The 17,936-nt window shown below is 47.1% G+C and overlaps 2 protein-coding genes across 3 annotated transcripts; one reads left to right on the forward strand and one right to left on the reverse strand.

Moving 5' to 3' along the window:
- Positions 1-110: 110 nt before the first annotated feature.
- Positions 111-12,094, reverse strand: LOC117061060. 2 transcript variants are annotated; one of them, XM_033173734.1, is made up of 6 exons: positions 11,993-12,094; positions 10,609-10,659; positions 4,447-4,506; positions 3,739-3,819; positions 2,147-2,594; positions 111-211 (listed from the first exon to the last, which is right to left on the reverse strand). In XM_033173734.1, the coding sequence occupies exons 1-5, from the start codon at positions 12,036-12,038 to the stop codon at positions 2,188-2,190; spliced, it is 645 nt and encodes a 214-aa protein (XP_033029625.1). In that variant the 5' UTR covers positions 12,039-12,094; the 3' UTR covers positions 111-211; positions 2,147-2,187. The 2 variants fall into 2 exon arrangements, with proteins under 2 accessions (XP_033029625.1, XP_033029626.1); XM_033173735.1 differs by lacking the exon at positions 4,447-4,506.
- On the forward strand, positions 6,061-9,460 carry LOC117061059. The gene is made up of 2 exons (XM_033173733.1): positions 6,061-6,101; positions 7,704-9,460. The coding sequence occupies exon 2, from the start codon at positions 7,711-7,713 to the stop codon at positions 9,379-9,381; it is 1,671 nt and encodes a 556-aa protein (XP_033029624.1). The 5' UTR covers positions 6,061-6,101; positions 7,704-7,710; the 3' UTR covers positions 9,382-9,460.
- Positions 12,095-17,936: the final 5,842 nt, after the last annotated feature.

Consider the following 17,936-nt stretch of genomic DNA (forward strand, 5'->3'; position numbering starts at 1 on the left):
CTTTCATGCAAATATCAGATGAATTCACTTGGCACAGATGAGCATACACGGCTTGAAAGTCAGTTGCTAATGCTTTTATTTTTAATCTGTATTTTTTAATCTTTTTTTTGTTTTGCTTTTTGAGGAAACCAATTAAGCCTGAAAGGGCACAGAATTTATTCAGCCGGTCCCACATGTGGTTGTTAGTCCTGCTGTGACGTCTATTCGAGTTCTGAGGGAGGAGAAAAGAAACAGGCTGTTTAAGTGGAGTTGGTTGGGGGCTCCACCTGGTGTTCAAAGAGTTAGCAAGCAAGTTCTTGGAGAATGGAGCCTCTCTCTGGGCCAAGCAGGAGACACAAGTGGTGCAAAAGCTGGTCTCCCACCTTTTCGTCAACTAGAATTATCATTACTATTTACAGTGGTACCTCAGGTTACAGACGCTACAGGTTACAGACGCTTCAGGTTACAGACTCTACTAACCCAGAAATAGTACCTCGGGTTAAGAACTTTGCTTCAGGATGAGAACAGAAATCGTGCAGCGGCGGTGTGGTGGCAGCGGGAGGCCCCATTAGCTAAAGTGGTACCTCAGGTTAAGAACAGTTTCAGGTTAAGAAAGGACCTCCAGAACGAATTAAGATCTTAACCTGAGGTACCACTGTATTAACTTCTATACTGCTTATATGCCCAAATGGTCAAAACACACTTCCCCACCTCCCACTCCACTTCATGGGCTGTTTCAGGAATGGTAGGTGGGGAATGCAGAATACAGTGGTAACTTGGTTCTCAAATGCCTTGGTTCCCAAACGCTGAAAACCCAGAAGTAAGTGTTCCGGTTTTCAAACGTTTTTCAGAAACTGAACACCCGATGCGGCTGTCGGCTATTGTTTCTGGGGGCACCTGCGCCAATCAGAAGCTGTGCCTTGGTTTTTGAACATTTCAGAAGTCAAACGGACTTCTGGAATGCATTAAGTTCGGCGCTTTTCTTTTTGCTATTGATTTTGTGTTTTTGAGGCTTTTTCAGTTAATTTGTTTTTGTGACTGTGTGGAACCCAGTTCAGCTACTGATTGATTGGTTGACAGTGTTACTGCGGAAATGGATAAAAGACCCCCATCCAAATAATGCCTACCATCAGTGCAGGTAAGAAAAAGAATTAATTTTAGTTTTTATCATCTACAATACTGTCGTATTTATTTTATGGATCAATGGTCTCGTTAGATTGTAAAATTCATGTTAAATTGCTGTTTTGGGCGTTGTTTTTAACAGTCTGGAAAGGATTAATCCGTTTTGCATTACTTTATATGGGAAAGCGCACGTTAGTTTTGAAACGCTTTGGTTTTGGAATGGACATCTGGAAAGGATTAAGTGTGAGAACCAAGGTACCACCGCACTACGATAACAGAGTATTAATATATATTATTTTCAACGGGTGGGATTAGGCTGGATTTAGGTTTGATGAGGCCCTAAGCTACTGAAGGTAATGGGGGCCTTGAGATGTCCAGCTGTCCTTTGTCAACAACAAATTGTCGCTGTTTTTTGTGTTGAATATATGCTATATGGTAATTTCTGGACCAGTCCATGCAGAATGTAGGCACCCTATACGGTACGGTATATAGAAATGAGCAAACCTGTGATATTTTAGGGAGCAGGCTAGCAGGCTTTCAACATAGGAGCCTACACAATACACAGCACTGTTCCTATACAGTTGTACCTCGTGTTGCGTTCGCTGTGGGTTGCGAACAGCGCAGGTTCCGAATGTTTACTTCCGGGTTTTGCCATGCACGCACAGAAGCGTTCTGCGCAGCTCATGCATGCGCAGAAGTGCGATATCACGCTTCCGCGCATGTGCGATATCACTGCTCGGGTTGCGGACTTTTCGGGGTGCGAATGGCACCCCGGAATGGATCAGATACGTAACCCGAGGTACCACTGTATGTAGGTTTTATTTTATTTGTTTTTTATCTCATATTTTGGAAATGTACATGCAGTTGTTGTTTTTCCTTTAAATTTTTTTGGGGGGCCCAAGAGAGTGGGGCCCTAAGCTATAGCTTGTTTAGCTTATACGTAAATCCGGCACTGGGTGAGGCACATCATGGCTGCCAGTTTGGACAGAAGCTACATGGTGGACATGGAACTAGAGCAGAAAGAGCAATGCAGGACGCTACTTACCAAAGATGGAGCTTTGGAACAAGCATCAGAGTTTAAGACACTTATTCCCCAAGGTTTCCTCCTGGTAGCATGGGTAAGGGTCTCACACACCTCCTCCCACAGCGGGAAATAAGGCAGCACTTCAGATCATCTGGGCAATCTCCATCTTCCCCACATGGTGGAGTCTTGCAGAGACTCCGAAGTCCCTTCTTTCCATGGTGATGGTGACCACCGTTTCTCTGCCTTCGTTCTGAGGGTCCAAACTCCTCGGAAGAGGAATGGAACTTGGGTTTCCATTCTGAGGGGAAAGACTCCTCAGAAGAGGAATCATGCTTTGGCTTCTTGAATTTCTTGCCTTTCGGAGGTGGGCCGTGGTCATGGTGCCCATGATGATGCGGTTTCTTATGGTGAAGAGGCTGGAAATTTGGGTTTGGACACGATCCCGGCTTCCCTGCCCCGGTAATACACCCTGTTCAACAAATATGTGTGTGTTACAACTGGAAGGTCATTCCTTTTGTTAAGAAGATGAACAGATAATGGCTTAAGATAGATGGTTGGTGTTTTCTCATGGCGAGCTAATGGCTGAGCGATATCTCAAGATCTTTCTTGTATGTGCTAGGCAACAAAGCTTGGAAAGAGACAAGCCATTCAGAGGAAGGTGCTAGATAAAGGTGTGTATTGGGATGAAGAAATAAAAGAAGGAAGTTTTATTTGTTAAAGCAACAATAACAAGCAGAGAGCTGAAAGATGGAAAACTCTACAGATGCAGGGTGTCTTTATCTGGAAATCTGAGTCGAGGTCTTTTTCTACAAAGAAATGTTACAGAATATAGCACTCTGCTTAATATTTTACCTCGCCTCTGCAGATTGTGATAAACTGGCATTGTAAATCATTGTGAAAGTGGCCGCCTTTGTTGGCTTTGGTTATTTCAGATAATTGCATTCTCTGTGTTTGCATGTCTTCATGAACTTCATCCAAAAGAGTGGTGCATGAGTAATGCTATAGAGAAATAAAATTATACGCTGGTAAAATACACCTGTGTAGTGTAATGGTTAGAGTGTTGGACTAGGAAATAAGAGGCCAGGGTTCACATCACCCGTCAGCCATGAGACACACTGGGTGACCGTGGGCCAGTCACTGTCTCTCAGCCTAATCTACCTCCCAGGGTTGCCATGAGTATAAAACGGGGAGAGGAGAACCCTGGACATTCCCTTGTAGGATATAAATGGTGGGTGGGTGTTTTCAACTAGTGGTGCATCTGCAGCTTTTATGCATTGTGACTTGCTGTTATTTTTATTGATCCAAGTTTAGTAAACATTTATTGTAACTGTTGACAGTAGATTTGTTTAATTATTATTTGCTGGTATTTAATTTTAATTGTGTACAGTACTATTAAATTCCAGTGGATCACTGAATATATTACTATATTTGGTATCAGTTGTTTGTTTTACTGATATATTTTTTATTGTGGCTTTTTTGTATTGGATCAGATTGTTATAAGGTGTGCAATCTTTGTTGTATATTTTATTGTTTCTTCAGCTCATATACTCACTGCCTTGGGTATAGTAATATAGAAAGCAGAAATGAAATGAAACTGTCAAAAAGATGCTCACCAGGTGTTGGTGCTGGAGTTGTGGTCTCAACATCTCCCACTGTGGTCGCAACATCTCCCATTGTGGTCGCAACATTTCCATCTAAAGGAACAAAGCAAATATTAGCTGAGCGGGGAGGCCATTTTTCTACTGAGAAAATGGTAATGGGAGGAAGAATCAACCCAACCCAGCCCAGCCCTGGTGACCAGCCCTGGAGTCACGCCCCCTCCCTCTTCCCCCACCCTCCACAGCTGTTATTTGCCAAAATGTGAAGAAAAATATGGCAACTCCCATCACAGATCTTGTCTAGTTTGTGTGTCTGGACCAACCTAGGCATTACTTGAGTCAGTCTCTCAATTTAAAAAACAACAACAAGGAAAAGCAGCCTTGGAAGCTTTAATTGAGGCTGAGAAAGGCCAAGAGATGGGTTTTTAATAGTTTTCCTTCCTGACGTTTGTCCACTCAAACTCCCCACACCCAGTTCCTTCCGCAGCCAGGCTGCAAAGAGGTAACAGGGTTCCTGTCTTTCTGCCTGTTGCAGCAACTGTAACATGCTGTATGATTTTTATTGTATTTTTACAGGCAATCCCTGGACCACTAAAAGTGAGGCTCGTGGACCACACGGTGGTTTGTGACCCAGGAGCGCTCTAAGTCTAAGCCATTCCTCACTGCTGCCCATTCCTTTTATCAATGACATTACATGATTTAGAAGAAATGTGTGGGACTCACCACTTATCACTCCAGTAACTACGATTACAGGCGGTGTGGGTTTTGCAGGCTCATTACCCTCTGGAGGAAATAAAATGGTATTCTATGAGGTTAAGCAGATGAATCTGGAATAGTCTTTTCAGGAACATGAAACACTGAATTGTCTTTAGCGGGGGTGCCCAAACTTTTTTCAAAGAGGGCCAGATTTGATGAAGTGAATATGTGTGAGGGACGACCAAAGTTGTTGTGCTTTTTAAAGGATTGAACTTGTTGAGCTTTTTAAAGGATTTGACTCCAATAAATAAACTGCCACAGGGGCCGGATAAAAAAAATGGCCTACTTTAGAGGAAGATTAGGCGATTGGGCTGGATCCAGCCCCCGGGCCTTAGTTTGCCTCCCCATGGGCTACAATCTGGTCTTAGTATTAATTTAATTGCCATGGCTTCTCCCAAGGTATCCTGGGCTTTGTGGTTTGGTGATAGAGCTGAGAATTTCCTGATAAAGATCCTTGGTCCCACTGTCACAGTCCCTATCCTCCCAACAAAGAGGGAAATTATTAGTGAAATAAACATTTAAGTCAAACCAGGGAGATACTCAATGGCAGAAAAATCTCAATTGTCCCACAGCACAGCATCCCAAGGAACTAGAGAAAGCCCAGCTCGGTTTGGATTCTAAACATTGTTGTCACCTTAAAGTGAAATAGATGCTGTATTTTATCTCACAGTGAGAACGGCCACCTTTTCTTTTTAAGAAGCAGCGGCCGTGTGCCTGTTAACAGCTGCAAAATAGGCATAAATCAACAGGTGATGTTTTCTCTAGTATAGAGGTGCACTGATGGTAAATCGTCTACATTTGATGCACCTGTTAAAATGCTTACTTGTCTCCCTGAATATATATTTTTAAGTTTTCTAATCCAAATGCCTTCCTAGCCACGCATAAGGCTTCCAGTTTTGTTTTGTTTTTCCTTGGCAAGTAAACTACCTGATTAACTTCCCCCAGCAAAGCTTTTCCTATGACTGTACCTTGATACCAGAAAATGCTTTACCTGTTAAATTTCTACTGTTAAAGGTGCAAAACCTCTTCCCAAAAGAAGTTAGTAACCCCAGTGCTTTTTTCCTCAAAAATAAATAAATAAATAAATGTTTAGGGGTACTCTCATTTTCTTCTCATATTGAAATACTGCCCCTCAATGAGGCCAAACTTAGATTCACAAAATGTTTAGGAGTATGCGTCCCCCCAGAAAAAAGCACCGAGTATTCCCTATGCACACTTTCCAGGGATGACACACAAACACACACTCTTTCCGAACACCCTCCAGAGATCAACTTGTCAGATGCAGCACTGCCAGTTTGGGAGACACACACACAAAATCAGCCCAGGTTTGGTGTTATAGTTCATAGAATGAATGAAGCAGAAATGAATCTCTGGCTACTTCCAAATACAGCAACTGCCTCCTTTCTCTTTTATACACTTGTGTGTGTGTCGCACAAGTCTAGCAACACCACTGCCTGTGCCTGTTTTGGCTGATCAGGTGAAGCCCTGCCTCATTCCCAGGTGGAACAGGTGAGTCCTAAGTGGATGGGTGGAGCCAGACATGGCTGGGGTCATAAAAGAGGCAGAGAGCAAGGGTGGCTCTCAGGGAGACACACTTACATGCTGTTGTACAGGAGGAGTGGGTAGGTAGCTAGCAACTATGTGCCTTCCTATGTTTACTGTAGATGAGGAATAAAGGTTCTGGGCTTGGTTTGGGAAGGGAGAGAGAAAGGTAGATACTTGTTTCTCTAGAGCCTTGCCTTTGTTTTGGAGCTGTGTTGTACAGTTAAGCGAGTCTGGGGTTGGTGGGTGAAGTGTAGGTGGGCATAATGTGCTATGAGAGAATGGCTTTAATGTGTAAATAGCTTTCTCTCGTAGGGCTTGCTGTACTGTTGGGTAGCATGAAGTAGATGAACTGGGTCGACTCGAGGATGTGGTGAAAGACCCTCATGTCTGCACCAAACTTTTAAAGCCCTCTCCACTTTATATATAAACAGTTCTGGTCTGTCCCTCCGCTGAAGAATCCTGGAAACTGTAGTTTAAGGGTGCTGAGAGAGAGCTGGTCCCTAGCCCACTTGCAGAGCTACTATTCCCAGCACCCTTAACAGACTACAGCTCCTAGAAATCTCTGGGGGGAGCCGGGACTATTTAAAGGGGTATAAGAGGGCTTTCAATGTATGGTGTGTCCTAGGGCCAGTGTGGATGTAGAAGTAAGAAGCCTGCACAATGAGCAAACATTTGCCCCATTGTTGCCTCTTAATGGCCAGTTGTTCTGTGCCTCCCACTCCTGTAGGACCCAGCAGAAATAAGCAGGAGAAACACTTTCCAGTACTGCAAGCTTAGAAAACCTCCACCTGCTGCGTCCTAGCTGCTAAAAGCTAGAAGCTCTCCCTCCTCTTTAACAAAATGGCAACCCTACTTGGGGAAGAAAACTGTTTCAGAGACTCCGAGTTCCTGATTTGTTGCTGTTCCATGCTTGCTGTTGTTCAGAAGTTTAGCAGCCGGTGCTTTTCCTGATAGAGATGCAGTGTGTTAAGGCAAAGATTTGCACACTTGTAAACAGTTGTGCTATGCAGCACTGCATTTATAGGGATGGGCTGGTGAGACCTGGGTGTGTTGGCAGGTGAGCTGTGAAATATAGTGTGTTAGTATGTTCTTGCTGCTATTTCTTGACTGGGTGAAAATGGGTGTGTGCGGGGGTCCTGCAACCACAAGCAGTGGGCAGACCCACAACATAAGCACATTGAACACACATGACTTGTTATACTGGCTTGACACCAACATAGTTATTATCCACTTGGGTGTTCTACAGCTTCTATTTTGGTGGTTCTATCTTACCATTAAAAAATTAATAAACTTTTTAAAAACACAACTTCCCTATAAGTGTCCTTGCTTCCCACCCACCCCTCACAGAGCTGCACTTCCCAGCACCCTTAAACTCCAGTTCCCAGGCATTGGAGCCAACTCCTAGGAGCTGAGGTCCCTTTGCTGCCCACCCCCCAATAAAATATTTGAGGGGGCCGGAAGGGGCACACAAAGTTGATGGACACTGCAATTCAAATGATATTTGTGTGCCATGTCTTGGGGGGCTCCTCAATATTTTGTCCAAGTTGGCCCCCCTGTTCCCAGTAGTCTTTGGGGGAAGTGATGTGTATGGTATGTCTCTGCCCAGTGTTAAAGAGTTTTGCTCCAGGTACAACAAACGTCTTTTCCCTCTCTTGACATCCTTCTTCCTTCTTCCACAGCTGAGCCATGGCAACTCCATCGAGGAAGCCCACCCAGGCCCCTGGCCTGCGTTCCTCCCTGAACTCTGAGTCATCGTCACCGGCCCACGGTCCTTCCAGCCGCCGCCGCTCGGATGCCGGTTCCACCAGGGGTCCCCTGCTTCGCAAACAGGCCTCGGCCTCCTCCCTCCGCCCTGAGGGACAAGCTTGGTGCCGCCGCTCGGAATCCGTCCCCGAACCAGACCCAATCCTGCTCTCTCTGGTGCAGGCCTTGGCCCACACAGGCATCCCGCTTTCTGAGGCAGGCTTCTTTGAGGCTCTCATCATGCGCCCGCTGGGCGTGAGGCGCTCGCTCCCATCCGTGGGCCAGCTCCACCGCAGCGTTCTCCCGGCCTTGCGGCGGCACCATAAGTCAGGTCTCCGGCAGGTTCTCCACCACCGCGATACTTTTGTCTTCCTTCATGAGGCGACGACAGGGGACGGGCGGGCCATCCTTGGCATCTCCGTCCTGCCTCTCGACAGGCCTGGGCAGTCTCCGCTGCTCCTCGGTGTGGAGTTCTTGGAGCAGCTGAGCCACCATTTGGTGGCCCGGGCTGTTGCGGGCGTTTTGAGCGAAGGGCATGTCTTGTTCCACAGGGTGCTGGCTGTGGTCACTTCTGGGAATGCCCACATGATCCAAGCCTTTGCTGCCAACGGGATTCTGGGCACGGTGTTGCCCACTGCCCTTCACATCCCCTGCCTGGTGCACCAGCTGGAGCTAGTGATGGAGCTGTGGCCAGATAAGTTGGAAAGGCTGGTTTCTGTGCTGCACCTCCTGGAGGACACATTCGGGCGGCAGGCTGCCCTGCGCCACCGTTACGAGCTGTTCCTGAGAGAGCGCGGCCTGGCACTCTCCCTGCCCGTTCCCAGTAGGTGGACTGGGCCAGAGGCCTGGCTGGAGAGGGCTGTTGTCATCGCAGAACATCTCCCCATCCTGATGGAGTTCGTGGCAGCCGATGAAGAAGAGGGTGCCGCCATGGCCAAACTGCAGGCGCTCCTTGGGTCAGGCAGTGAGGAGTTGGTGGCAGAGGCCACCTTTGCAGCGGAGCACGGGGCAGTCCTCCTGAGCACGGTGCAGTTCCTGCACAAGGTGGGGGAGCCATTAGCGCACCGGGCCTATGGCGAGCTGGAGGCCTTGCGCATTGCCTTCTCCTACCACTTGGACACGGGGTTTGGGCCAAACACCAGGAACCAGCTAGCCCTGTGCCAGCCTCGTCTCGCATCGCAGTTCCGCGAGGTCCTGGCTTGCAGCCTCGCCCGCCTGGAGCACTTGCTCAGCTCCCACCCCGCAGTGCCCACGTTGAAGGCCGTCCGGGCCCTTGACCCCAAGCAGGTGGGCGCTGTGGGCTGGAGCCAGCTGCAGCAGGAGCAGGTGATCCCTGGGCTGGCAGAGGTGGCAGAGGTGGAGTGGTTCCGCTACCAACGCCTGGCGCAGGCGGCTCCTGCAAATGTCTCCCTGCCTCAGTGGTGGGAGGCGCAAACTGAGCAGCTCCCCACCCTGAGCCCCCTGGCCCGACAGTACCTCTGGCTGCCACTCTGCATGCCCAAGTCCCCTTTCCTCCCAGGAGATGTACTGAGTCGAGCGGGTGCCGAGGAGGGTTTCACAGACGAGAGTGTTTGCCTGTGGCGCATGCTCAGGTATAACCGCAACCTCTGTTAGCTGGCGACCTCCACCTTTTGTCTAATTCTTTCCACTGACCTTGAGTCCCGTTTTGAACAGCATTGAGAACCCAATTTCACCTCTAGAGTCACAGCCCCTCTCTTACTCTCTCTCTTTCATCCATGGAGCACTTGACTTGTTAACTAGAACAGAAGCCACAATCTTGTACGGCAATAAAGCATTTAAGATCTGCATTGAAATGTTTTGTCCTCCTTGCTTTCTTTAAGGAGATGCTGGGAGCATCTGGTATCTGTGATGCAATGTGAGAAACTTTGAGCATTGTCAGCAAGAGGCGGGTACAGAAGTCCATCCCAAAAAGGGCCCTGATCCAGATCTCCCAGAAGCAATGCCACGTACCTGGCAACATCAAGGAGGGTAAAAGCTCCTCAGGTTTTTTTTCCAGTGCAATCATAGAGTCATAAATGTGTAGAGTTGGGAGGGACCATGAGAGTCATCTAGTCAAGAGTGTAGCTCAGCCTAATCCTGAAATTTCACGTACTGTATGTAGTTCTAGCCAGTTTGATTTTGAGGTACTTCTAGCTATGGGCATATGGGCAGCAGAAAGTGTTGCTCCAGTGTCCATATTTTTTTTGGGGGGGAGAGGGGGGTCTTGAGCCCACGGCTCCCATCTCTGCTTACCTGCTTCCTCTGCTAAAAAGTAAAATTGCATTTAAAGCAGGCTGAACACCGGCAAAGAAGTATTATCAGTGGGAGACAATTAAATCATATGCAGAATTTTAAGAACAAAAAATTCTAGGTATCCAAAAGAATAAAAAAAAATCCTCCCAAATTTGGATTTATTGCAAGAAGGGGGAAACACTGGAATATGTGGGGTAATGATCTCTTGATGCAATGTGCCCTATAACCTCTCCACAATCTTTGTGCAAAGATTTGGTTTTTTTCCCCCATTGCTGTTCGTTTTTGGTAATCATGCTGACATTAAAATTGGTTTGTTTGGGTTTTTTTTTATAAGTCATCCAGCTTATTGGAGCAGCACAATATTCTTCCCTTTTTTTATCACCTTCTACCAGCCAGAGAAGCAGCAGCTGGAGGGAGGTTGCTTCTCTCTCTACCCTGCTTCCAACTAAGAAGCTGCTTCAGTTGCCAGCTGACCTGGGCCTATGGAGCTCAAAGGGGAGCCCCCTGGTCACATCCATTGGCCAGGGGAGTAAGCGGACTGTGTGTCCCTGTGTGTCCCTGTGCGTAAATTGTAGAATTTTGTATTACCTCCTTGCAAGTCTTCTTCCTTATCCTGTGGTAGCAAGTCAGGATATACACCTGCAAAATGAAGGAAATCGCATCTTATATCACCACTGCTTTACCTGTGCTAGCCTGGATGTAGTCATTGTATATTGATGCAGCTGCTCTATTCTGGGGGGAAGGGGAGGCAGCTGTCATGCTCTCTCACCACCCTGCCCTGCCAAACGCAGGATGCATTTTTTTTTTTTAAAGAACAAAGCTTTCACTCTGAGTGGCATGCTTAGTTCAAAGATAAAAGGATCATTAAAGGTAAAGGGACCTCTGACCATCAGGTCCAGTCGTGTCCGACTCTGGGGTTGCGGCGCTCATCTCGCTCTATAGGCCAAGGGAGCCGGCGTTTGTCCACAGACAGCTTCCGGGTCATGTGGCCAGCATGACAAAGCCGCTTCTGGCGAACCAGAGCAGCGCACGGAAACGCCGTTTACCTTCCCGCTGGAGCGGTCCCTATTTATCTACTTGCACTTTTATGTGCTTTCGAACTGCTAGGTGGGCAGGAGCTGGGACCGAGTAACGGGAGCTCACCCCGTGGCAGGGATTCGAACCGCCGACCTTCTGATCAGCAAGCCCTAGGGACTCTGTGGTTTAACCCACAGCGCCACCTGGGTCCCAAAAGGATCATTAGGCAAGGGCAAAACTAGGCTTTATTTCACCCAGGTCAGAGACCCAGTTGGGCACCCCCTTGCTTGCATACACATCTGTGTAAAAAAGGTAAAGGACCCCTGGATGGTTAAGTCCAGTCAAAGGTGACTGGGGTTGCGGTGCTCATCTCGCTTTCAGGCCGAGGGAGCCGGAATTTGTCCACAGACAGCTTTCTGGGTCATGTGGCCAGCATGACTAAACCGCTTCTGGTGCAACGGAACATCGTGATGGAAACCAGAGAGCACGGAAACACCATTTACCTTCCCGCCGCAGCGGTACCTATTTATCTACTTGCACTGGTATGCTTTCAAACTGCTAGGTTGGCAGAAACTGGGATAGAGCAACGGGAGCTCACCCTGTTGTGTGGATTTGAACTGCCGACCTTCTGGTCGGCAAGCCCATGAGGCTCAGTGGTTTAGACCACAGCGCCATCCGCATCCCGCTCACATTTGTTCTACCTGTGATTGCCATATCCCTTGAAAATTATCTGCTGAATCTATAAATCTCCTCCACTTAAAAGCCTTGTGATTGAGGTGAGATACAGATTTTTGACCAGTGGTCTTAGACCTGCGATAGCCCTTCCATACATGCTTACCATTACTTGCCATTAAACAAGAATGTGCTAGCTACATGTGTTATCTTCAAGTGCTGAACAAGGTCTGCATGAACCAGCCATCTAGTCCCTGAAGCGCCACTAATTCTACAGACTTACCTGCAACTAAGAGCAGAAAAGACGCTAGGAACAGAATCCTGGGCATCTTGAAGGGGAGCGGGAGTTTCTCTAGCTCTCTGCATCAATTCAATTTCTTTATATATGCATCTCACACAATGGTTGCAGCAACACCCTCTGACATTAAGCATCTGTTTAATTGCATCATTTCTGGACGGTAGTCTCTTCGCATCGCTGCGTCTTATTTCCATCTGCTCACCTGGCAAATGGTCTATAATCCTGAGATGCTCCCTGACATGACGGACAATGGTTTCAGGTGTTGCAGCAGGTACAAACAGTTCATTAAAATCAAATTAAAGCAGGGTCATTGGTCCTCTGGCAGGACAGCTTGTTCAAAGGTCAGTTATTTTGGATCAGGTGATGGATTATTCCTTGTTTCTCTGGCTGGCACGCAACCAAGGGATTCCCAAGCCACAGTAATTAACGGACGCCAGTTCTAGGCTCCAAATGTGTGGCACAGTGGTTTAATTATGATAATCGCCCTTGGGTTCTGCCTGAGCTTGGGGCAGGGGTTCAAATCCACCTTCCAGTGGATGTGGGACAAATCATAGTTTGCATGTGGAGTGTGTGCATAATACCTCTGGTATCTACAGTTTAAAGACCTACATATATATGAAGCTACACTGCTAGTCTCTGAGCCAGAGGTGGGGGACCTGTGGCTCCCCAGCTGTTGCTGAACTACAACTCCCTTATCCCTATTGGCCATGCTCACTGGGGCTGATGGGAGCATCTGAAGGGTCAAATGTTCCCGATACTTGCCCTAAGCCTAGTATTGTCCCTTCTGACCCTGGGGTCCTTCTCATTCCTGCTACGTGAGCTCCTTTTAAGATTGAAGGGCTGAAATTTGGACCTCCTGGGTGGCACTGTGGGTTAAATCACAGAGCGCAGGGCTTGCCGATCAGAAGGTCGGCAGTTCGAATCCCTGTGACGGGGTGAGCTCTCATTGCTCGGTCCCTGCTCCTGCCCACCTAGCAATTCGAAAGCACGTTAAAGTGCAAGTAGATAAATCGGTACCGCTCTGGTGGGAAGGTAAACGGCGTTTCTGTGTGCTGTGCTGGTTCGCCAGAAGCGGCTTAGTCATGCTGGCCACATGACCCGGAAGCTGTACGCTGGCTCCCTCGGCCAATAAAGCAAGATGAGCGCCGCAACCCCAGAGTCGTCCGCGACTGGACCTAATGGTCAGGGATCCCTTTACCTTTACCTATGTGCAAAAAAATGTGCTCTCTATCTCGCTTTCTCACTCTGAGCTACAATCTCTCCCATGTTGTGAAGCTAGAAAAGACTCCCTTGGCTTCTGAAGAGCTGCCGCCAATCAGATTGGGAATTTAACCTGCATTCGTTTTGGACTACAACTCCCATTACTCCTAATCATCGGCCATGTTGGCTGCAGAAGATGGGGGAGGGGTTGTAGTTTGCCACATGTGGACTATGGCAACTTCATACCTTCTTGAATATACCGGTAAGTGGACCTGGCTTGAGGTTAATTTATGTGGCTTCCTGTCACAGGACTTGGCTCCTACCAACAACTTGAAACTCATAGTTATTCCAGGTCTCTCTATTTCAATCTTCACTAAATGCTCTCACCCCAAAAGATACTAATGTGCGTATATCTGACTCCTTTTGCTAGAGCAAAATGTCCCTTGCATCACCCTTTTATGTTTTGGCTGGGCAGGTACCCAGATCTTTGCCATTTTGCAAAGGGACACCACCTGGCTACAATTCAGTCTTGCCAAATGTTAAAGGTAATGCATGCCTAATGAACCAATATACTTTAAATAATCCACCGCTACGTGATTTAATGCTCTGGTAAACAGATCACTTTTATCTTGATAACCTAATCAAAGCAGTACATTTTTTAATTTAAAAAAAAAACACACCAGGCACTGTGTATTGAGAAAGTTGGGAGTGTCACAGAAAAGGAGAGTTTATGATGCCATCTAGCAGAAGGAAAGGAGAAGCGGGCGGAGTCAGGAATTTTCCAAAGGTCCACTAAATTCCAGCACAGACTCATTGGAATGGTGATGGTGTTTTCTAGAGGAACTGTGAATATTTTGGATGAACTCTGTAAAACTTTCCCCTCTCAGCTGGCTTTCAGTGGCCAAGGTTAAATAACTTGGGTGGTCATTTTCATTTAACTGGGGTGTGTGTTTTAACTTTTACCTGTTTATAGGTGGCGTAGGCAGTTTTGCAGTGGTTCCATATGTTGCACACCACTCCGATCTCTGAGCAGTGCGAGATGCTAGGAGCTTAACCCAGGGCTCATGTTTCCTTTGGAATAAGGCACAGTGGAGCCTGGTGTCTGTACGATATTTAGGTAAAGGTAAAGGAACCCCTGACCATTAGGTCCAGTCGCGGACAACTCTGAAGAAGTGTGCATGCACACGAAAGCTCATACCAAGAACAAACTCAGTTGGTCTCTAAGGTGCTACTGGAAATAATTTTCTATTTTGTTTCAACTCTGGGGTTGTGGCACTCATATCACTTTATTGGCCGAGGGAGCCGGCGTACAGCTTCCGGGTCATGTGGCCAGCATGACTAAGCCGCTTCTGGCAAACCAGAGCAGCGCATGGAAACGCCGTTTAGAGGCTATGGTGTCTGTGATATATGGTTTATTTGCACATATATACAACCTGAGCCTACGATGGAGGGATTCACAACATCGACACCCTGAAAGGGTGTTGTTTCTCGCATAGCCACAGCCTTTGATGTAAGAAGAGATCTGGGACAGTCTCTTTCTCTGCTTGTTTCTTGGTTACACCACAGCAAAACTCAACTCTATATTTCAAACTTTCTAAGAGTTGAAGTAGGGGCTCCACCCATTTGGCATTTAGCACAGATCCAATTTTCCTTTGTTCTCTTAATACCCAGGTGATCACCTCAACAGGAAGCTAACCTGTCTTGATTAGCTCTTCACCCTTGCTGGATCCAGGCATGAGAAGGCTTGATTAAATGCTAACACATTCTGGATCCAGGGATTAGAGGGGTCCAGCACCTACATACATACATTTTTATTGTATATAGCTTATAGTCTAATAATGATTTATAGGAAATGTTGGGAGGGATTTACAGCAAGATCTGGAGGGTCAAAGGTTCCCCACACCTGATCTTGCCCAATAACTTCTGCATTCATATGCAGCTGTTCTCCAGGATTGCAAACTGGTCTACCCGGAAAGGCATAGGGTTCAATGCACTAAGCATATGCTCTGCCATGCTTTGTGTGCACGTTTGCTTTACCACCAAGACAGGCTTCCTCCCTGGTGTTCGTGGTGGTTTTTTTTTAGCAAGAGACTAACAGGGCTGTCCTCTCTGGAATTGCAAGATGTTGTATTTCAGGCTGGCCAGTAGGCGGCGCTGTTGGGTCAAATTGCATTGCAACAGCTTTAAGTACAGGAGAGGAACACTGTTCACAGATTAGCGAGGGAATTTCCAAAGAAATGTGGGGAGCTCAACCCCATGTACCCCAGAATGAACGTGCATGCCTTGAGTGCTGGAAAAATGGCTTTGTCAGATATCTAGCAGAATATTTCCACCTGAAGCAGGTGTGCCAACTCTAAGGGACGGAGGTGTCTTCAGCCCCCTCAATATTAGACTGCAGGGACTGGCGTGAGGGTTTAAATTAAATGAAATGAAAAATAAGATTGCAGGTTTGAATCGTGGCTGGGTGAACTGCAGCATGCCCATAAGAGCCAACTCCTAGGGGCTGAGGGGTATTTAGCCCCCCCATAAAATATTTGAGGTGATTGGACTCACCCCCCCCCATTGTCATTCAAATGGTGTGTGCGCACCGTATCATGTGATCAAATATGTGGGGCGGGACTTACACCACGCCCCCCCATATTTTATTCAAGTTGGCACCCCTGGGCATGCCTGAGGCCCTTTGCACATGCTCAGGAGCATTATCTCACTGGTTTTTCATTACTACTATTCATCTATCCCCTGATCACTCCTTTTCCCGCACTGAAAAAAACTTCCTCCTTACCTGAGGAAACTGGAGAGGATAAATATATTCATTCCTCTTACAGGAGCGGAACAAAAACGCTGCCTAATATATGCGATAGCAATCATTATTCGGTGATGACGGGGAGGCACTCTGCACATGCCCCAAGGCACTTCTGTAAAGCTTGCAGTGGGGAACAGAACTTTCCTCGAGCTGCTGCAGGATTTAAAAACGCAAGATCTCCGCTGGCTCAGAATAAAGTCTTAACACCCTTTTTGCCACAACTGGCAACCTGGATGCCTCTGGAAAGGTCACAAACAAACCACATCTGACACTGAAATAGATGCTGTTCCTGAACATGGAGGCTCTATTTAGCTGTTGTTTAATTAACTACTTATTTAAAGCACCGATATGCTGCCTTCCCAAGGCAACAAACGTTAAAAAAAGAAGACATAAAAGCATAGCTCACTGCCATCTAAGCCAGCGACCGGCACTTACATAGAGTTGGAAGGGATCCCAGGGGTCATCCAGTCCAACCCCCTACAATGTAGGAATCTCAACTGAAGCATCCATGGCAGGTGGACACCCAACCTCTGTTTAAAAACCTCCAAAGAAGGAAAGTCCCCCAGACGCCCAACTCCCAACAGCTCTTAATGTAAGAAAGTTCTTCCTGATGTTTAGTCGGAATCTCCTTTCTTGTAACTTGAAGCCACTGGTTCAAATCCTACCCTCCAGAGCAACAGAAAACAAACTTGCTCCATCTTCCATGTTCCAGCTCTTCAGATATTTGAAGATGGCTATCTATCCTATCTCCTCTTAGACTCCTCTTTTCCAGGCTAAACATCCCCAACTCCCTCAACCGTTCCTCATCAGGCTTGCTTTCCACAACCGTGATCATCTTGGTCACCCTCCTCTGCACACATTCCAGCTTGGCAATATCCTCTTTAAATTGTGGTGCCCAGAACTGGACATCATGTGGCAGTGGATGCCACAGGCAAAAATGTTGATCACTTCTCCTACCTGTGCAGTTATCTTTCCACAAGGGCCGACATTGATGCCGAAATCCAGCATCGCCTGAGCTCTGCAAGTGCGGCTTTCTCCTGATTGAAATGCAGAGTGTTTGAGGACCGGGACATTCTCGGGGGGAAACCAAAATGCTTGTTTACAAAGCTATTGTACTACCAATTTTACTGTACGCTTGTGAAACATGGAACACTTATAAACGCCATCTCCGACTCCTCGAAAGATTCCATCAACGGTGTCTCAAAAAAAAATTACACATCACTTGGGAAGACAGGCAAACTAATACTGTACAGTACCAGAGTACTGGAAGAAGCAAAGATCACCAGTGCTGAAGCATTTATTCTTCAACATCAACTTCGCTGGATGTTGTGCGGATGCCTGATTATGGACTTCCAAAGCAAATACTCTATTCCGAACTTTAAAATGGAAAGCATAATGCTGGTGGTCAACAAAAGAGGTTTAAAGGCAAATCTTTAAAAATGTAGTATAAACACCAACAATTGGGAAACACTTGCCTGCGAGCACTCCAGTTGGAGAACAGCCTTTACCAAAGGCGTCATGGGCTTTGAAGACACTCGAACTCAGGACACAAGGGAGAAACGTGCTAAGAGGAAGGCACTTTTGGCAAACCCTCACCGTGATAAACTCCCGCCCGGAAACCAATGTCCCCACTATAGAAGGACCGTGGATCCAGAATTGGCCTCCACAGTCATTTACAAACTCCTTGTTAAAACCGTGTTTATGGAAGACAATCTTACTCGGCTATGAGTGATCGCCGAAGAAGCAGCAGCAGCAATGTGCTAAGTGAAGTCTAGCCTAGGCTAGCCTTTGGTAGCTCCTGAACCTACTGGCATCCCGTCTCACGCCGAACATAACAACACAAATCAAACCAATCCAGGCGGGCGGGCGGAAGGGGATCAGGGGGTGGAGTTTCCAAGCCAGGCTTTTTCTCCCAGCGATTATTCC

The sequence above is a fragment of the Lacerta agilis genome, chromosome 16 (assembly GCF_009819535.1).
Source record: "Lacerta agilis isolate rLacAgi1 chromosome 16, rLacAgi1.pri, whole genome shotgun sequence".
Taxonomy (NCBI): domain Eukaryota; kingdom Metazoa; phylum Chordata; class Lepidosauria; order Squamata; family Lacertidae; genus Lacerta; species Lacerta agilis.